General features: G+C 36.6%; 1 protein-coding gene across 2 annotated transcripts in view; it reads left to right on the top strand.

Annotated features, from left to right (window-relative positions):
- CNTN1 (contactin 1) overlaps positions 1 to 20,976 on the top strand; it is a 322,132-nt gene that overhangs the window by 108,557 nt on the left and 192,599 nt on the right. For both annotated transcript variants that reach the window (XM_006865302.1, XM_006865303.1), the window contains exons 8-11: positions 2,536 to 2,668; positions 7,880 to 8,052; positions 10,425 to 10,520; positions 19,842 to 20,048. In XM_006865302.1, coding sequence (XP_006865364.1) covers positions 2,536 to 2,668; positions 7,880 to 8,052; positions 10,425 to 10,520; positions 19,842 to 20,048 — 609 coding nt within the window. The remainder of the gene's footprint in view (positions 1 to 2,535; positions 2,669 to 7,879; positions 8,053 to 10,424; positions 10,521 to 19,841; positions 20,049 to 20,976) is intronic.

Below are 20,976 nucleotides of genomic sequence, written 5' to 3' on the forward strand. Positions count from 1 at the left end.
ATTTTCTCTTTTTTCTTTCCTTAAATGACCTTTTGCTTTCTTCCTGTATGATGGTCTTGCTATTACCCCACAGCTCTTCTTGTCCTTGGTCATTGTGTCTAATGAATCAAATTAGTTCTTCAGGTGGTCTTTAAATTCAAATGGGATACATTCAAGGTCACAGCTGCCATCTAAAATCACTTTTATATGAGATTCTGTGGTTACTGAATATGAGTGAGGTTTCTAAGTTTTTGATAGGCAATTTCTAAAAATAAGACATCTATCTGAATGATTTTGAATAAATTTTAAGAAATTAATGCTCATACTGGTAGAAAAAAATTTATGCATTCTATTAATCATTTATTTTGTATAGTAAATATATGTTGAGTATGGAAACAGCACAATGCTAGCAACAACATTGGAATTATAAAAATAAGTACAGCTTAACTTCTGGCTTTTATAGGCTTCATTATTAGTATATAAGTTGATATACATAAGAAATATAAATGAAATTTTTGAAAAATTGACAAACTCATGAGAATATTTGTAAAATTAGCACTATTTATTGTTGACTATGAGACAGGGACACTACTACAAATACATTGTGTTAAAATAGTTCTCAGAATAATCCTAAATAGTACATCCTGTTATTATCCCTATTTTGTAATAGATGATGTTTTACTTGGAAAGATTAAGTGATTTTTCTTAAGACACGTAGATAAATAATATTGAGGTAAGATTCAATATAATATATAGTGAATGTATGTATACATACCATAACATGTGCCAACTCACCATTCTCTATATGTAGAATTCAGTCACGTTGATTGCATTCTTCAAGTTCTGCTACCATTCTCACTGTACTTTTACAAATAATTCTGCCCCATTTCTGTAAACTCAATATTTCCTAAGCAAAAACTCTCCCTTTTACTCATCTTTCCCACCCCAGGCAAACCACTAATAATCTTTGGTTCTTATAAATTTGCTTATCTGAGGCAAGATTTAAATGACATCTTGAAACTGTCTGTTAAGGAAAGTTAGAATAAAGCACTCATTTTCAGGGTTGATGTTCGAGCAGACAAAAATGTTTGCATGTCATTTGCTTCAAAATTTCTCATAAAAATAATTTGGAGGAGTAGATCAGGACTTGCCTATAGCAAGGTCATTCCAGTGACTCCCTGTAAAAATGCTCCCTTCTTTGTAGTTATACAGATTATTACTGATTCACTTAAGACATATGGTTTTTAGCTATTTCTACAACATTAATGTGCAGGACTGCAAAGTCAATTTGAACTGCAAGGTTGGTGGTTCAAGCTCACCAACCGCTCCTTATAAACCCTGTACAGGGTCGCTATGAGTAGGAACCAACATGTGTGCACTTAACAACAACAACCACCACATTGGTGATGCGTGAATGATTCCCTTCTCCTCATCCTGGCATCACTCATTCCTTCCAGAAAGGTTAGACTGTCGTGAACAACAGTTTCCCTATGTGGGTAGATGTTTGTGATGGATTTGAAACCTATTGGTTGTATCCCACATCCAAGAGTTTTGTTGTTTTTTAAATTGATTATTCTAGATGTCTGAATATCAATCACATGTTTAGAAACATAATGAAGAGCTAGTCCAAGAAAAGTACTAATTTCCCCACAGTAATTAGGAGCTAATTTATCTATTAAGCACCTAGCTGCCACAAACTACTATCTAGCTAACCAAAGAATGGTGCACATAGCAGCCTATCCTCAAGCATTTGCCATGTACTGGAAGAGAATGTTGGAGTCCTGGTGAGGTGCTGTGGGCTAATGAGCTGGACTGCAAGGTTGGCGATTTAAGCTCATCATTTGTTCTTAGGAAACCTTATACAGGGTCGCTATGAGTCGGAACCAACTTGATGACATTTAACAACAAAAGAGAATGTTAGCATTTATTATCACAGTTGTTGTTCTTAAGCGCTGTTGAGTTGTTTCCAATCCATAGCGACCCTGTATAGGGTTTCCGAGAAGTGGCAGGTGAGCTGGAACCACTGACCTTGAGCTTCAAATGACTTTGAAGTCCAGCGCATTAACCACAGTGCCAAACCAGGACTCTATTACCACGGTAGGTTGTTAAGTGCCACCTGTATAGTGAGTTATGGGTACGTAAAAGAGAACTAACTGTAGACAGGATGAATCAGAGGTGGCTTTCTCAAGGAGCTGACTGTATGGCTAGGTCATAAAGGGCCACACAAAGTTGGGAAGTAGGAAAAAATTGGGAGGATGAGTGAATAAAAAAGAACAATTTGTGCAAAGGATCAGAGGCATAAAGCCAGGCTTATTTGAAAAACCAAAAATAGTTAATTGTGACTGCAACAAAAACTATTTTTGGGGAAAATGATGGGAGATGAGCAGAAGAGAATTTTAAATGAAGAAACTTAAAAACTTTTCCTTTTCTTAGAATTATGGAGGAAAATAATCTTTGTTTTGAATGAAAATTAAGATTCTGTTTTTAGACATTTTTTGTCAAATAACTTTTTTCAGTTTATCCAAATTTGTGAATGATTTCATTTTTATTTTGTAGTTTCTGAGGAAGACAAAGGATTTGGACCAATTTTTGAAGAGCAACCAATTAATACTGTTTATCCAGAGGAATCTCCAGAAGGAAAAGTCTCACTAAACTGCAGGGCACGAGCCAGCCCTTTTCCAGTTTACAAGTAATGTACTTCACTGTTCTTTTCACAATGGAGTAGCTAACTCGGGATTACAAATCAACATTTATGACTCTGTTCTGATAAATGAAAACCAAGGCAAAAGCCCATGGAAATTAGCAAAAATATTGTCATACAAACTATTAAAGAAAAAAGGTGTCTAATGGCCAAACAGATACCAGGTCTAACAAAAAACTCATTTATTATATCCTGCATTGTGGTGGTGGTGGTTATGTGCCATGGAGTCGGTTCTGACTCATAGCGACTCTATACAGGGTTTCCGAGGCTGTAAATCTTTACGAGAGCAGAAAGCCTCCTCTTTCTCCCGCGGAACAGCTGGTAGTTTCGAACTGCTGACCTTGCGGTTAGCAGATGATTTGTAACCACTACGGTACCAGAGCTCCTTACAGCACTAGTAGAGCTCCTAAAGTAGCAACTGTAAGACAGTAAAATTGCCCCATACGATTTCCAAGTCTGAATATGTTTACTAAGGCAAACTACCACATCTTTCTCCTGTGGAGGGACTAATATGTTCAAACCACAGACTTTTCAGGCCAACGGTCAAATGCTTTAACCACTGTACCACCGAGGGCATCTTTCAAACCCAGTGTTGTTGTTGTTATGTGCCGTGGAGTCGGTTCCGATTCATAGTGACCCTGTACAGGGTTTCCGAGGCTATAAATCTTTACGGGAACAGAAAGCCTCATCTTTCTCTCATAAGTTTCGAACTGCTGACCTTGCAGTTCACAGCCCGATTCATAACCACTACGCTACCACTGCTCCTTTAAACCCATAGATGATGGATAATGTATATAGGATGTACATTTAGTCACCTATGTACAGCTATTAACTATATTTAAAGAGCTTACATAGGTAGTTCTAGAAAGCATCACTTTTTTTTTTCCGGTAGTCTCAAATCTATATTCCAGAAAGCACAGCAAATTTGTAAATTGTCTCTACACTCAAGACAAGATATAGAAACACACCTTTTTTCTATTTGCTTCTATTGCATATTGCTATAAAAAATAACGCCAAAAGTAACAATAGGCTATCTTGATTTAGATTGTTCAGAAAATTATACCTTTGTCTTATACAAAGAATAAGATTTTAAAAATTAACCAGATGCCAATGGATTTAAATTTCACCTGTGAAATGGTTCCATGAAGACAAAGAGAGTGATTGATGAGGAAATTGAGGCTCTAGTGTATAAATATCTTCTGAACTAATTGAAGGTTGTCACTCAACAAACTTAATTTTAATAGTAGATTTCTGTTTTCTACATAAAGTAATGTAAGTTATAAAATTTTGTTATTAAAGACAAGATTTCCACCCCATACCTACCCCATTTTATTCTAATTACTAATTTTCTCTTGTATCTGGCTTTTACAAAATTATTTCTTAAAGTCAAATGTAAATTTGAATACAAAACCACCATCTTTTGAAAGATTTCAATTTCATCCATGGGAATGCAATGTAAGTAGATACTTTAAAATTATAAATAACACTTTAATTTTGAAAATAATTGATTGAATAGACTTATTTCTATCCAGAAACCATTGGTTTTGAGAGTCTATACACATAGCCCTGAGTGTAGGATTGTACAGTTTATAAGGAATGCAGGGGAGAGAGCACCCAAGAAGGTCAGAGATTCAAACTCACCAGACTCTCCTCGGAAACCCTATATAGGGTCACTATGAGTTGAAACTGACTCAATGGGATTTTACAACATATATTTTTATCTCAAAAAAAACCAAACCCACTGCCACTGTGTCAATTCTGTCTCGTAACGGTTCTACATAAAAGTTTCATTACTAAATCTTTATGGGAGCTGAACCCCTCATCCTTGTCCTTCACAGAGTGATGGGTGGATTTGAACTGCCAACTTTGCAGTTAGCAGTCCAGTGCTTATCCTACAGTGCCACCAGGGCTAGATAGATAGATGAAGAGTGACATAGTAGTTAAACACTCAGCTTTGAACAGAAAAGTCATCAGCTACTCTGCTGGAGAGAAATGTAGCGATCTCCTGTAAAGATTGATGGTGGTGGTTGCAGGCCCTTGAGTTGATTCCAACTCAGAGCGACCCTATTTAGGGTCACTGAGGTTGTAAAGCTTATGGGAGCAGAAAACCTCATTTTTCTCCAGCAAAGTGGCCAGTAGGTTTGAACTACCAACCTCATGGTTAGCTGTTGGTGTTTGTTAAGTGCCATTGAGTCAGTTCTGAATCATAGCACTCCGTTATAGGGATTTTGAAGAGCCACTAGTAAGTTTAAACTGCTGACCTTGTGGTTCGAACTGTCTTTGTGTGTATCTTAAATGCCACACCAGGACTTCTTATGGTTAGTAGTATAGTGATTTTCCTGCAGCACCAACCAAGATTATTTGGCGATCTAGATAGGTAGGTAGAATATCAAAAGCTATTTCAGTTATGTTTATTCTGTTAGACTCAGTCTTTTACAGCCATAAATGAAACCTTAGAGATGGATCTCCAGGATGGTAAGAAGGCTACAAAATAGAAGACGTTTTTCTCACATGGTATTCTAGAAACATGGGCAGCTTTGCTTCTCCTTGCTCTGCCCTTTCCCCAAACAGACACATAACAATCAAAGTGCACTTTGTTTAGTTTGGTTTGGTAAATACTTCCCCAGGGTCTTCTTAAAAGTTGTGCCAGCACTGAAGTTTCCAGAGCACACTTGGTCTGACAATTCATGTATTAACGTAGTGAGCTGGATGAGAGAAGTAGGTATTTCATACTATCATAGCAGCCTGCTTTTGACAGCCAAAAAATTCATCTCATGATGCTGTTTGTCTGAACACTTGAATTGTTGAAAATTCCCTTAATATTAAAGGCAAACCTGTACTGACCTTGGTCATGCAATTTGTCATTCTCACATGAGTTCCATATTTATAGTATATTCTCTGATAATTTGGTATTCATGGCAACATCCCTAGAGGAATCTTTACTTTCCAGTTATCAGCTTTGTGATTGTCACTCTTCCGTTATCTTATCCAGGCTCCCAAAGTAACAAGAACCATGATTAAAACTGTACTTAAGGCAATTTTAAAGGGATTGCAACAATGGTGTATGTTTCTGAAAATAAACCAATGAACTTACTCAAACATAGCAAAACTGAATCATTATGTGACATCAAAAGTAGAATCAGATTCATTGGGAGGAAATGAAGGTAATACAGTAAAATTCTGGACTAAATTCAATGAAAACTTAAAACAAACAAACAAAATATTGCCAACAATTCAAGCTGCTCAACATGGAAATTCACCGCCTTGACAAATCATGGGCAACTTGACATTGAGTGGTTCAACCAGGATCAATAAACTCATCTTTTGTAGGAAAGGGGTTTAAAAAAAGTGTAAAACCATATGGTTTTCTATGTTTGCTTTTATATTACATCTGTGTTGTAAAAAAAAAGTGTTCTGGTAGCTTATTGTGTTACATGGTAGGCTTTTAATTGTAAGCTCAGCAGTTTGAATCCACCAGTCGCACCATGGAAGAAAGATGAGGCTTTCTGATCTGATAAATATCTACAACATCAGAAACCCTACACAGGGTTGCTATGACTAAGCACTGACTTGACAACACACAACACACATATTGTGTTTTTAACAACAACAAAAAAGACAGTTGGAAATATCCCAGTAATTTTTATTTAATAAAAAAAAAAAAATTATCTTTTGGCAAAATTTATATCCTGATCAGAAATATACCAGAAAATAAGCAAAGCTGTCACTAAGACAGAAGTCATCATTCATTGAACCCTTAAAGGATAAACCTTGATCTGGAATGATTATAAAATCCAAAAATGGCCATCTTAATAGGAAACTATTATATATAATTATGTTTCTTTCTTTATTTTTTCGAGCTCACCAGGAAACTTTGAACCCATATCTACTTTTAGTTTATTTGTAACACCAATTTCTGCCAGTTAATGGTTTAATTCCTGCAACATGTCTCACCTAGGTTATTTTATAGATACATCATGGGAAAAAAATGTCCTTTTAGCAAGAATTGTTGTTAAGTGCCATCGAGTCGGTTCCGATTTGTAGTGATTTGTATAGGGTTTCCGAGGAGCGGCTAGTGATAAACCCTAAGTAATATGAAAAGTTACAAATGAAAATTAACTCTTGGTGGAGTAAAGTCATATTTTACTAGTAAAAAGGAGCTCTGGTAGAGTAGTGGTTACGAATCGGGCTGCGAACCTTAAGATCAGCAGTTCGAAACTACCAGTTGTTCCGCGGGAGAAAGATGAGGCTTTCTGCTTCCATAAAGATTTACAGCCTCGGAAACCCTGTACAGGGTCACTATGGGTCGGAACCGACTCGACGGCACTTAACAACAACAAATGTGACTTAAAAACAGTTGATCCTTTTGACTTTTATCATTTTCAAATTGTGTGATCGACCTCTAGTGGTCAAAGTATGCTATTTACTGTGCAGGATCCTGATTGTGTTTATATTTACTTTATTGAACATTTTTTTTGATATTTAGTGTAATATATTGACAATTTGTGGACTCCTGGTGTGGTGTTGTAGGATTAGCACTGGACTGTGAACCACAAAATCAGCAGTTCAAACCTATCAGCTGCTCCTTGGAAAGCCTTATACAGGGTCGCTATGAGTCAAGACCTAATTGAAGGCACTTAACAAAAACTGTTGACGATTTATATTACATTTCTGTTATAGTGATACTTTTAATATTTTATATAAATACGTTACTGCAAGTGCCAGTTGAGTCTGACTCATATAGAGGGCTGCTATATAGAGGGTCTCATAGAGGGTCTGACTCATAGCGACCCTCGATAGGGTTTCTAAGGAATGGCTAGTGTGTTTGAACCACTGCCTTGTGGTTAGCAGTCTAGTGTATACATCAATGGGGATCATTATAATCCATGTAGAACTGCTGAGAAATACATTTATGGGCCAAAGCCCAATAAATATTTGTACTTTGTGATGCATCATGAAAAAAGAGGAAATATGTCATGCACTTTAGGATTTATTTTTCTGTGCCTGAGCTAAACTGTAAATCAAGAGCACAGGGACGTGGAATTGCAGGGTGTGAAGAAATAACACTCTGAATCATATACTCAACCATCTGACTTCTCAATGGAGCTGAACCCATATTATTTTAGAATGATGATGGCCCAGTACACTGTTGCCCAGTCTTGTGACCTTTGATATGACATTTATTTCTTTCCTTCACAGATGGAGAATGAATAATGGGGATATTGATCTGACAAGTGACCGGTATAGTATGGTGGGAGGAAACCTTGTCATCAACAACCCTGACAAGCAGAAAGATGCCGGAATTTACTACTGTTTAGCATCAAATAACTATGGAATGGTCAGAAGCATTGAAGCAACGTTAAGCTTTGGATGTAAGTAATTGTTACTTTCTGAAAGGGTAAGTGTATTTAGGAGAATTACGAATTAAATGTATTTTAATTATAGATAACATACATTTGTGTGATAGATTTGCAATTCCTTACTCTTTGGGATTTTTCCCTTCCATTAAAATATTTGCACTTACCTCTCTGAGTGACAATAAACTCTCTTGCCTCAACATTCTAATACATTTTACATCATGCTTATTTGTGGGATATTAAAGAGGACATTCCAATCCCTCAACAGGTTTCAGTTTGTTGGTAGTGAGACAGGCCATAACCACAGAGAAAACTTTAAATTAGTATACAAAGAAGTTTGGCCTTTAAAACAGATATTCACATCTGCTATTATTAGAGTTTAGGAGTCCTGGTGTGTCGCTGTGGGTTAATGTACCAGATTGCAAAGCCATTTGAACTGCAAGGTCAGTGATTCAAGCTTACCAGCCGCTCTTTGGAAACCCTATGCAGTGTTGCTGTGGGTCGCAACTAACTCGGTGGCACTTAACAATAACAATATTATAAGAGTTTATGGAGAAGAAAAACAAAGAAGGAAAAAATGTGAGGCAAAACCTTCATGAATGGAGTGGGTCTTATATCATGAGTGTATCTTAAATGTGTAATGAAGAAAATCTTTTGAGAGACTAAATTATGAGTGGTATTTTTAATATACTTGAAACAATGAAAAAGAATACTGGAAAGTAAACTATGTCATACATACTCTAAAGATTTCTAAATGACTCCTTGAACACTAGTATCAATGGAAGTAAATGAGTATGTATCTATTCATAATGGAAGACAAATTTGTTTTCGGAAGGTAAAAATTTGTTCTTGGAGACAGGAAGCATCTTAGATATTGCAAATAACATTTTGTGACTCTCTAAAGTTCAAAGGTTACCTGGAAAAATCATAGTCCTTAACATTTAAGTTCTCTTGTTGGAATAAATGGAAAGAATTAGCTAAATTACCTTAAGTTAATATTTCCTCCATATGGGAGAGATACTAAAACATAGGCAGAGGAATGCTGTACTAGGCTAAAAGTTAGAAGCTATTCTGAAGGAAATGTTCACCTTGGCTGTGAGAGGTTGAACCAGATGGTCTCTAGTATGTGCTTCTATGACTAAGCACTGGAACCCTTTTTAAAGTAGACGATAGAGTGAAAATGATGCTTTAAGACTATCTCTGTGGTAGTGATTACCAGAAGAAAGTGAGCGTGAGCTAGAGCCACCAGATTATATTAGTGTTGTAACAGTGGAATGTCAGCAATACAAGGGTACTTCAAAACATTTGTGTTCATTTTTCCATGAACTTTTTAAAGTCCCCTCATAAGTAAAAAACCTTGAAGAACTACTTGACAAATTATATTACACTGAAGGAAAGGAAGCCACTGATTTTTTTTTTTTTCCAACTTAAGTCTAGTTAAAGGCCAGAAACATTCTCTTTTCATTTAAAGGGGGATGTGAGGAGCTAAAACCAATTTAAAGGATGGGAGAAATTTAAATGGTTATTTAATATGCATAGGTTATGATGGTATTAAGTTATTGAAGTCCAAATGTCAAGTAGGCATTTGAAGAGAAGGACTAGCGTTCAACTGAAGCTTCAGACTGGAGATACAGATATGAAGGCCCTTAGGTAAGAAGGCAACATTTAAAACAGATGATTTTTCAAAAGTATTCAATCTATTGAGAGGAGTTAAAAGTTAGATAGAGTTTGAAAATTGATTATAGTGAAGGAGCAGGAGGAGACATAGGATTGAAGCAGAACGAATATCAGTAAAATCAATGAAAAATCAAAATGGTAGGTTATGAATGAATCAAGCTAAATATGAGTTTCACACATAGTTGAATAAAGGAATGAAAACTCAGGAAAACCCAAATGTTGAAAAGGATAAGAAGATTGGTGACATGGAAGCTCTCCACTAGGGTCCTGCTTTTACTTTATCTCCTCCAAATACCTAAGTGCTTCTTGGAAAGGAACTCTATACCCTTCAAATGAATCTCCATTATTGCTTTCTTTGATAGTCCCTGGTTTTGTTTGAGTCCATTATGTTGCCAGAAGCCTTACAGAGATACTTGTTAAAGCTGTAGCAAAAGTCTTTAGAATCTTGGAAATCTTTCATTTCCAGAATGCTACGCAGAATGCTATCAATAGTTTTAGTGAATTAATCATTGAAACTTTCCATAGTGCATGCAGACCTCAGCATGAAAGAGCATGAAATTAACTACCACAGGTTTCACTAAACTAGAAAATACTGTAACTACAAAGTACAAAGTACTATATATACAAAGTGATTAAGCAGCAAAATATAATGAATGTCTAGCTTTCTATTGACCACAAAACAAATGCTTTCTTTTTTCTTTTGTAATTAGATCTTGATCCTTTCCCACCTGAGGAACGTCCTGAGGTCAGAGTTAAAGAAGGAAAAGGGATGGTGCTTCTTTGTGATCCTCCATATCATTTTCCAGGTAAATTTAATTCCTTTACGACTACAAGCAATTCCCAGGTTCCAGTGTCTGACTTAACATACAACCTGTAGTTATGACCCAATCCCTGGAAAGTCTGTTATATTAAAAATTTGAAGAACATAAAATGTTCCATAATAACAAACGAATGCTACCTTATGATATGCATCAAAACATTATTATTGTAATTAATATGATAATTACTGTGTTAAAGAGTCCTGGTGTGGCACTGTGGGTTAATGCGCTAGACTGCAAAGTCAGTTTGAATTGCAAGGTTGGTGGTTCAAGCTCACCAGTCACTGCTTGGAAACCCTCTAGAGGGTAGCTATGGGTCAGAACTGACTCAACGGCATTTAACAACAACAAAAGATGTTTTATTCATAGAAAGTTACCTATTGCTATCTAGTCGATTGTGACTCATAACAACCCAAGAAGACAGAGTAGAACTGCCTCATAGGGTTTCCAAGGTTGTAAATCTTTGCAGCAGGAAACTTCCATGTCTTTCTCCATGGACCAGCTGGTGGGTTTGAACTGATGACCTTTAAGTTAGCAGCCAAGAATTTAACCACTGCACCACTTGGGTCCCTTTATAGAAAAGCACATATACTAACTGATGTTAGATATAAACTATATTTAACTATTCTATAATATGTACAAATTTGACTTAAAGACAGATTTAGGAATGGAACTCGCTCATGATAATCTGAGGTCTGTCTTTGTAAGCATATTTAAAACAAAATGGAAAAGTTATTTTTTTGTTTTCTTAATAATGGTACACTTAGAATCAAATGTCTAAATATTTACAAAAGCTGGCAGTACATCACTTTATAATGTTATAGCTTGTTTCTTTCTTGGCACTTTAGTCTGTTGACCCTAATTCTAAGGATCTATAAGTATTTCAGTTTATAAGCAATGTTATTATTATTGTTAGGTGCCATTGAGTCAGTACCGACTCATAGCGACCTTATGCACAGCAGAATGAAACACTGCCCAATCTTAGGCCAAACTCACTATCGTTGCCACGCTTGAGCCCATTGATTCTGCCACTTTGCAAATCCATCTTGCTGGGGGTCTTCTTCTTTTTCTCTGACCTTACACCTTACCAAATATTATATCTTTCTCCAATGATTGGTCCCTCCTGATAATATGTCCGAAATATGAGACACGAAGTTTGGCCATCCTGACCTCTAAAGAGCACTCTTGCTGCACTTCTTCCAACACAGATCTGTTGGTTCTTTTGGCAGCCCTTGGCACTTTCAATATTCTCCTCCAACACAACAACTCGAAAGAATCAATTCTTCTATGGTCTTCCTTATTCACTGACCAGCTTTTGCATTCATATGAGGTTATTGAAAATACCATGGCTTGAGTCAGGTGCACCTTAGTCCTCAAGCTGACATCTTTGCTCTTCAACACTTTATATAGTTCTTGTGCAGCAGATTTGCTTAATGCAATACATCATTTGATTTCTTGACCACTGCTTCCCTGAGTGTTGATAGTTGATCCAAAAATAATGAAGTCCTTGACAACTTCAATCTTTTCTCCATTGATAAGAATGTTGTTTATTGATCCATGGTGAGGAGTTTTGTTTTCTTTACATTGAGATGCAATACATACCGAAGGCTCTTTGATCTTCATCAGTAAATATTCTAAGTCCTCTTCACTTTCAGCAAGCAAGGTTGTATCATCTGCATATTGCAGGTTGCTAATGAGTCTTCCTCCAATCCTGATGCCACGTTTTTCTTCATAGCTTCTCGGATTATTTGGTCAGCATACAGATTGAATAAGTATGGTGAAAGAATACAACCCTGTCGCACACCTTTCTTAATTCTAAACCATTCAGTGTTCCCATATTCTGTTAGAACTGCCTCTTGGCCCATGTACAGATTCCTCATAAGCACAATTAAGTGTTCAGAAATACTCATACTTTGCAATGTTGTCCAAAACTTGTCATGATCCACAAAATCAAAAGCCTTTGCTTAGTCAATAAAGCACAGGTAAACATCTTTCTGATATTCTCTGCTTTCAGTCAAGATCCATTGGACATCAGCAATGATATCCCTTGTTCCACGGCCTCTTCTGAATCCAGCTTGAACCTCTGGAAGTTCTCTGTCAATTTATGCTTGTAGCTGTTTCTGTATTACTTTTAGTAAAACTTTACTCGAATGGGATATCAAAGATGTCCGATGATTTCTGCATTCCGTTGGGTCACCTCTCTTTGGAATGGGCACAAATACAGATCAGTCAGCCAGATAGTTGTTTTCCAAACTTCTTGGCATAGATAAGTGAGTGCCTCTTGTGCCACCTCACTTTCTTGAAAGATTTCAATTTTTATTCCATCAGTTCCTGGTACCTTGTTCTTTGCCAATACCTTCAATGCACCTTGGACGTCAGTATCATCGGCTCTTGATCTTATGCTACCTCCTGAAATGGTTGAACATTGATCGTTTCCTTTTGGTACAGTGATTCTGTGTATTCCTTCCATCTTCTGTTGATCCTTTCTGCATCATTCAATAATTTCCCCAAAGAATCCTTCAATAACAAAAGTCAAAGCCTTGATTTTTTTTCTGTGGTTTTTCACTTTTTAGCCTGACCAGAACAGGTTCCTCCAGCTTGAGAAATGCTGAGCGTGTTCTTCCTTTTTGGCTTTCTGACTCCAGATCTTTGCACATTTCACTGTAATATTTGACTTTGTCTTCTCGAGCTGACCTTTGAATTTTTCTGTTCAGCTCTTGGACCTCCTCATTTGTTTCATTTGTTTTAGCATCTTTACACTGGAGAGCAAGTTTCAGTGTCTCTTCTAACATCCGTTTTGATCTTTTCCTTGTCTCTTATCTTCTTAATGACTTTTTGCTTTCTTCATGTATGATGTTCTTGATGTCATCCCACAACTGTGAATTTAGTGATCGTTTACATGGGAGAACATTGGTTTTACACTCATCATTTCATTGCAATGATTACAATGTCCATGCATCATTATTCAACAGTATTTGTTTCTGTTCCCTCTGGGGTTTTTTGTTGTTGTTGTTTGTTTGTTTTTTGGGGGGTTATACAGAAACACTTAGGAATATATAATCATTTAAGCAACCAAAGGGTGCTTTCTGCAAGCCTATCTCCTGGCCACCAGCACACAGCCTTTCTCGTCCCATGATTTTGGAGTCTTCAGCTGCTCTCTCTCTCTATGTCATCATCTCCGCCTCCATGTGTGGTGTTGCTGCTTCTTTGGATAGGGTCCCATGTTCCGCTCATGCGCTTCTCCCTTGATGGACCAAAGGTCCTCTGTTTCTGGACTGTAAGATTAACTACTCCCCCCTTTTTGTTACAAAACTTCTACCTTTACAGTTGTGTCAGTCACAATTAATCATGATAGCAATTACTAACTATTGAATCATAAGCCACATTTTTGTTTAAAGGAGGTAAATTTTGCCTTGACTAGAATGGAAGAAAAATGTAGAGTAAATTTCATTAACATAAAAAGACCAAGTTTACTGTTCTAATAGATATGACTAGAACCCATGAGACTGTGGCCTTTAGACACCCTTCAAGCTCTGAGCAGAACCCATCTCTGAGAATCACCTCGCTGGCAAACAACAGATAGATATGTAAAGTGAACAATAGCATACCTTATAATAATCCACCATGTTTTTGTTGTTAAGTGCCATGGAGTCTGTTCTGACTCATAGAGAGAGACCCTGTTAAGATTTCCAAGGAGCAGCTAGTGAGTTTGTACTGCCAACCTTGCTATTCAAACCAACCTTGTGGTCCAGTGCTTATACTACAATGCCACACTAGAACTCCAATAATCAAACATAGAAGACTAAAAGAGCAGTGTTTGCCTGAAAAGAAAGTTCAGAAGTCAGGAATGAAGGACAAACGGAACGGAGAAAACCAGGGATTAAGCAGGAAAAGTATTGCTATATTGATGGGTTTGCATTTTATATTATGAACCAATGCATATAAATTGGTGATTGGAAAACTAATTTGCTCTGTAAAATTTCACCCAAACTATAATAATAAAGTAAGTAAAATAAAATATACAACTCTTTACTTACTTATTTATCAGGAATAATCACAAATATATATTTTTAGTTGTTGTTGTTGAGTGCCATCTAGTCAGTTCCAACTCATAGCGACCCTGTATAGGGCTTCTGCAGAGCAGCTGGTGAATGTGAACTACCGACCTTGTGGTTCAAAGTCCAGCGATGATCCACAGCATCATACCAGTACTCATGTTTATCCAAGTTCTAATTAATATACAACTGAGCATCTAATGTCTAGCACAGGATGGAGTGAGGCATTGAAAGAATAAATAAAATTATTTGCTTAATTGATGAACATTAGAAGTTACATGGAAAAGAAAATTTACCTGTTTGGATTTTTTTATTATTATATTGGAATAAATCACTAATAAATGTATAATACTTCTTAAACTTCTAGACCTTCTGCAAAAATATATTTTAGAAGGATCAGCAGGAAGCTGTTTCCTATGAGCTGTGGCTTAAAGATAGACAACTTTAAAGATGTATGACTTATTCGAGATACTACATTGTTGTCCTAGTGTGGCGCTGTGTGTTAATGTGTTGGATTGCAAGGCCAGTTGAAACCATGAGGTCAGTGGTTCACGCTCACCAGCCACTCCTCAGAAACCCTATACAGGGTTCCTATGAGTCAGAACCGACTCCAGAGCACTTAACAGCAACAATCATGTTGTTGCTAGATTAGATGCCTTTGAGTTGGTTCCTGCTCATAATGACCCTTTGCACAACAGAAGAAAACAATGTCTGGTCCTGCATTGTCTTCACAATTATTGTTACGATGTTTGAGCCCATTGTTGGTGCCATTGTGTTAATCCATCTCTTTGAAGGTCTTCCAATTTTTCACTGACCCTCCATTTTACCAAGGATGATATTCTTTTCAATGACTGATCCCTCCTGATAACATGTCCAAAGTTTGTGAGATGAAGCATTCCAAGGAGCATTCTTGATGTACTTCTTCCAAGACAGATTTGTTTGGGGTTTTTTTGGCAGTGTATGGTAGTTTCAGTTTTCTTCACCAACACTTTATTCAAATGCATCAGTTCTTCCAGGTCTTCCTTACCATTGTCTAGCTTTCACATGCATATGAGACCATTGAAAATACCATGGGTTAGGTCAGTGGAACCTTAATCCTGAAACTGATGTCTTTGCTCTTTGCTCTTTGCTCTTTGCTCTTGATCACTTTAAAGAAGTCTTTTGCAGCAGATTTGCCTAATGAAATGCATCCTTTAATTTCTTGACTGCTGATTCCATTATTGTTGATTGTAGATTTAAGTAAACAGTCTTTGAGAAATTCAAACTTTTCAAAGCAATATAATAAAACTAGTCAAATACACTATAGTTGGCCTGAACAAATCTGGTAGCGTAGTGGTTACGAATCGGGCTGTGAACCTTAAGGTCAGCAGTTCGAAACTACTAGCCGCTCCGCGGGAGAAAGATGAGGCTTTCTACTCCCGTAAGGATTTACACCCTCGGAAACCCTGTACAGGGTCACTATGGGTCGGAACCGACTCGACGGCACTTAACAACAACAACAACATAGTCCAGACTTTCCTGAAGTAATGTGATGTTGTCTGAGACATCTACAAATCAAAGCAACACTTCTTATACGTATGCTGGCTTGTACTATTTTTTAAAAAAATTGTTTTGCAATTTATTTTTTAGTCCAGCTAATATTACTATGAGGAAAACAGATGTATTTTTCAGATTGTTAATTTTATCATTTGCAAGAAATGAGAAAAAACATGAATAAAATGATAATTGATTGAATCCCTATAAGACATATATCTGAATTTAACTCAGAGCTAAACTGAGATCCATTTCTTAAAGGGATTCGATTTTTTTTTTCAACCTTACGTTTGATCCTTAAGTCAGAGAGAGGCAAGGCAACTATCACAATTGTTTGTCTTCATGGCAGTGAGTTTGCGGTTTTAAAGAAGCATCATCATTTTGTATCCAAGAAATATGCATAATACATTTTTGCCTTTTGTGAATTAATCAAACAAGTACTTGCATGTTTCCTCAAAGAGTTAAACAGTGAAAAACTATATGAGAGGCAGCAAATTAATGAGGAAATTCCATTTCTGACCTAACCAACTAGTATTTTAACCAAAGGAATTTCCCCTAGGTTAGAACTACCCAATTTTTAAGAAAACCAGTAGCATGTTTTCCCTTGTTTCTGTGGTTTTCTCTTTTTAACCTAACCAGAACAGGTTATGTAAACTCATCTTTAAGTCTGTCTCTTAAAATAGCAGAAAAACAAGAAAAAGCCATATTATGGTTAATCATCCCCATATGTCTGTCTGTCTGTCATACGGTGCTGACTTGCATGTTATTGTGATGCTGGAAGCTATGCCACTGGCATTTCAAATGCAAGCAGGATCACCCATGACAGGCAAGTTTCAGCAAAACTTCCAGTCTAAGAACAGACTAGGAAGAATAGACAATCCACTTCTTAGGAGTTAGCCCCTCAAAACCCTATGAAGAACAGCAAAACACTGCCTGATATAGTGCTGGAAGATGAGTCCATCAGGTTGGAAGACGCTAAAAATACACTGAAGAGCTGATTCCTCAAAGTAGAGTCATCCTTTATGATGTGCACTGATGGAGCAAAGCTTTGGAGTCTTCATTTGGTGATGGGGCACAACTCAAATTGAGAAGAAACAGCTGCAAACATCCATTGATAATTGGAATGTAGAATGTATGAAGTGTAAATCCAGGAAAATTGGAAATCATCAAAATTGGAGCAAATTTGGAAATCATCAAAATTGGAAAATTGGAAATCATCAAAACCAGAGCATATAAGATTGCTATCCTAGGCATTAGTGAACTGAATTAGACTGGTATTGGCCATTTTGAATGGGACTATCATATGATTTACTGTGTCAGGAATGACAAATTGTAGACAAATGGCATTGAATTTATCAACAAAAAAACATTTTACGATCTGTCTTGAAATACAATGCTGTCTGAGATGGGATAATATCTATAGATGTATAAGGAAGACCAGTTAATGCAACTATTATTCAAATTTATGCACCAACCATCAAAGCCAGTGTTGAAGAAATTTAAGAAGCTAACCAACTTCTTTAGTCTGAATTGATCAAACATGCAGTCAAAAAACTGGTAATTACTGGTGACTGGAATATGAAAGTTGGAAACCAAAAGGAGGTATTGGTAGTTGGAAAACATAGGCTTGGTGACAGGAACTATGCTGGAGTTTACATGATAGCATTTTGCAAGACCAATAACTTTTTTCAGCACTATAATGCAGGTATATATACATGAATCTTACTAGATAGAATATGCAGGGATCAAATAGGCTACATCTGTGAATAGAGTTGATGAAGAAGGTCAATAATATCAACCAAAACAAGTTCAGTCGGAACTGTAGAACTGACTACCAATAGCTCAAATGCAAGTTCAGGCCGAAGCTGAAGAAAATTAAAACAAGTTCACAGGAGCCAAAATCTGACCTTACTTTTTAATCATATCATATGTATGTGGAAGCTGGACAAGGCATAAGGAGGTCCAAAGAATAATCAATGCCTTTGAATTATGATGCTGGCAAAGAATATTGAATATATCATGAACTGCCAGAGAAACTAGGAAATATGTCTCCTTAGCAGTGAGGATTGTGAAGCTTTGTGTAACTTTCTTTGGACATGTTATCATGAAAGACCAGTCCCTAGAGAAGTGCATGATGCTCAATAAACTAGAGGATCAGCAAAAAGTAGGAAGACCCTCAATGAGATGAATTGACACAATGGCTGCAATAATGGACTCAAAGATAGAAATGTGTGGATGGTGCAGGATCATCCTCTGTTGTACATGGTGTTGTTATGAGCTGGAGCTGACTTGATGGCACGTAACAACAATGACAACAAGTAGAATTAGGATTTTGAATCTAGGTTTTATAATTCCAGAGCCCATGATCAATATGCTGCATGGCAATGTATGAATGAAATCAAGATGATTAACCACATTGTTGTTGTTGGGTGCTATCATGTCAATTTTGACTCATAGTGACTTTATGCACGCTAGAACTAAACATTGCCAGTTCCTGAACCATACTCACAATCATTGTTATGTTGAGGTTATTGTTATAGCCACGGTGTCATTCCATCTCACTGTGAATCTTCACCATTTTCACTGACCTTCACCAAGTATGATGTCCTTTTCCAGAATGGGTTCCTTCTGGTAACATGTCTAAAGTGCATGAGATTAAGTCTCACCATCCTTACATTTGCTTTGTTTGACTGCTGTTCCCATGAGTGTTTATTATGCATCTGAGTAAAGTAGAATCCTTAAAAACTACAACTTCTTATTTGATTATCATGATGTTGATTACTGGTCTAGTTGTGAGAACTTTTATATTCTTTACATTGAGGTGTAACCCATACTGAAAGCTATAGTCTTTTTTTTTTTTTTTTTCATCAATAGGTCTAATTCATTTTTAGCAAGCAAGGTTGTGTTATCTGCATATCACAGATAAGATAAGCTTTACACCAATTCTGATGCTGTTCTCTTCTTCATATAATACAGTTTCTCAGGTTATTTGCTACCCGTACAGATCAAATAAATATGGTGAAAGGATATAACTCTGACACATACCTTTTCTTATTTTTAAAACCATGCAATATGCTCTTGTTCTGTACCAACAACTGCCTTCTAGTTTATGCACAGTTTCTGCATGTGTACATTTAGGTGTTCTGGCATTCCCATTCTTAGCAACAGTATCCATAATTTGCTATGATACACACAATCCAATGCTTTTAGATAGTCAATTAATCACAAGTATATATCTTTCTGGTATTTTCTGCTTTCAACCAAGATTAATTCCATGTCCTATTAAGAAACCACCTTAAATTTCTGACAGTTCCTTTTTGATGTTCTATTGCAATCATTTTTTTAATGATCTTCAGTCAAATTTCACCTACACCTGGTAGTAATGACATTTTTCAATAATTTCCTTTGTCTGTTGGATAACCTTTCTTTGAATTGAACACAAATATGAATTTATTCCAGTTGGTTGGCCAGTTATTTGTCTTCCAAATTAATAATAGTTCACAAAATAAAAAAGAGATATAGGTAAATAGGTATCATTTTCACAGCGCATGTGAGTATTCAAAATATGATAATTATCAGAAAATTTGTACTAATTTTGTCTTGACCTACTTCAGACATTTGCTATTCAATAGTCTAGATGAGATTATGTGAATAGTTTGCTATTCGAAAATTTTGCTTTTGGAGAAGACCTTAATACTTAGTAGATAATATTTTCTTCTAGATGATCTTAGCTATCGATGGCTTCTAAATGAATTTCCTGTGTTTATCACAATGGATAAACGAAGATTTGTATCACAGACCAATGGCAATCTCTACATTGCAAATGTGGAGGCATCTGACAAAGGCAATTATTCATGCTTTGTATCCAGTCCTTCTATTACGAAGAGTGTGTTCAGCAAGTTCATACCACTCATTCCACTGCCTGAACGTAAGTCTTTTGCTTGGTACTTTGTACATGTATATGTTTTTTTGTACACAATGAATAATAACCAATGGGAAGACTAGCCAGATACTCAGGCAGTTGGGAAAGAAGTTATACACTTTAGTGGAGCCAAAGTCTTGGTCCTTAGCATTTCACATAGAAAAAAAATTATATAATAAAATTACTCTTTGTTGTTGTTGTTATTGTTAAGTGCCCTGGAGTCAGTTTTGACTCATAGCCACCCATACAGGGTTTCCAAGGAGCAGCTGGTGAGTTTGAACCATGGATCTTGTGGTTTAAACTGACCTTGCAGTCCAATGCTTTATTCCACAATGCCACACCAAGATTCCAAAATTACTCTAAACTGCCCAAATTGAGTGTAGTTGTTTGTACTTTAGAAAAATGCTCAGATAACTGATTTATTAGCCAACACCCAGTATATTGGTTGTGATGGGAATCATTTTTGTTTCATGGTCAGTCTACATAGTAAATCTATGAAGGAGAGCAAAATAATAAACTTAAAGTAAACTCTAATAATTGCAAAATATAGGGGGATAAGCAATTTGATTAGTTTGATAGTTTAAAGGGACAATTTACATAAAAATATAAAAAGAAGTCCTAGTTGTGAACTGGCGAAGTATTCAGATGTTAACCAAATGGTCAGTGGTTCAAACCTACCTGTGGCTCTGAAGGAGAAAGCTATGTCAGTCTGCTTCTGTAAAGATTACAGCCTTGGAAACCCTATGGGCGGTTCTACATTGTCCTATCAGGAGTCTATGATTTGGAATTAGCTGTACGCCAAGGGTTGTTGTTGTTGTTATGTGCCGTGGAGTCGGAACCGACTCATAGCGACCCTGTACAGGGTTTCCGAGGGTGTAAATCTTTACGGGAGTAGAAAGCCTCATCTTTCTCCCGCGGAGCAGCTGGTAGTTTC

This window comes from Chrysochloris asiatica, unplaced genomic scaffold, assembly GCF_000296735.1.
Source record: "Chrysochloris asiatica unplaced genomic scaffold, ChrAsi1.0 scaffold00077, whole genome shotgun sequence".
Lineage (NCBI taxonomy): Eukaryota > Metazoa > Chordata > Mammalia > Afrosoricida > Chrysochloridae > Chrysochloris > Chrysochloris asiatica.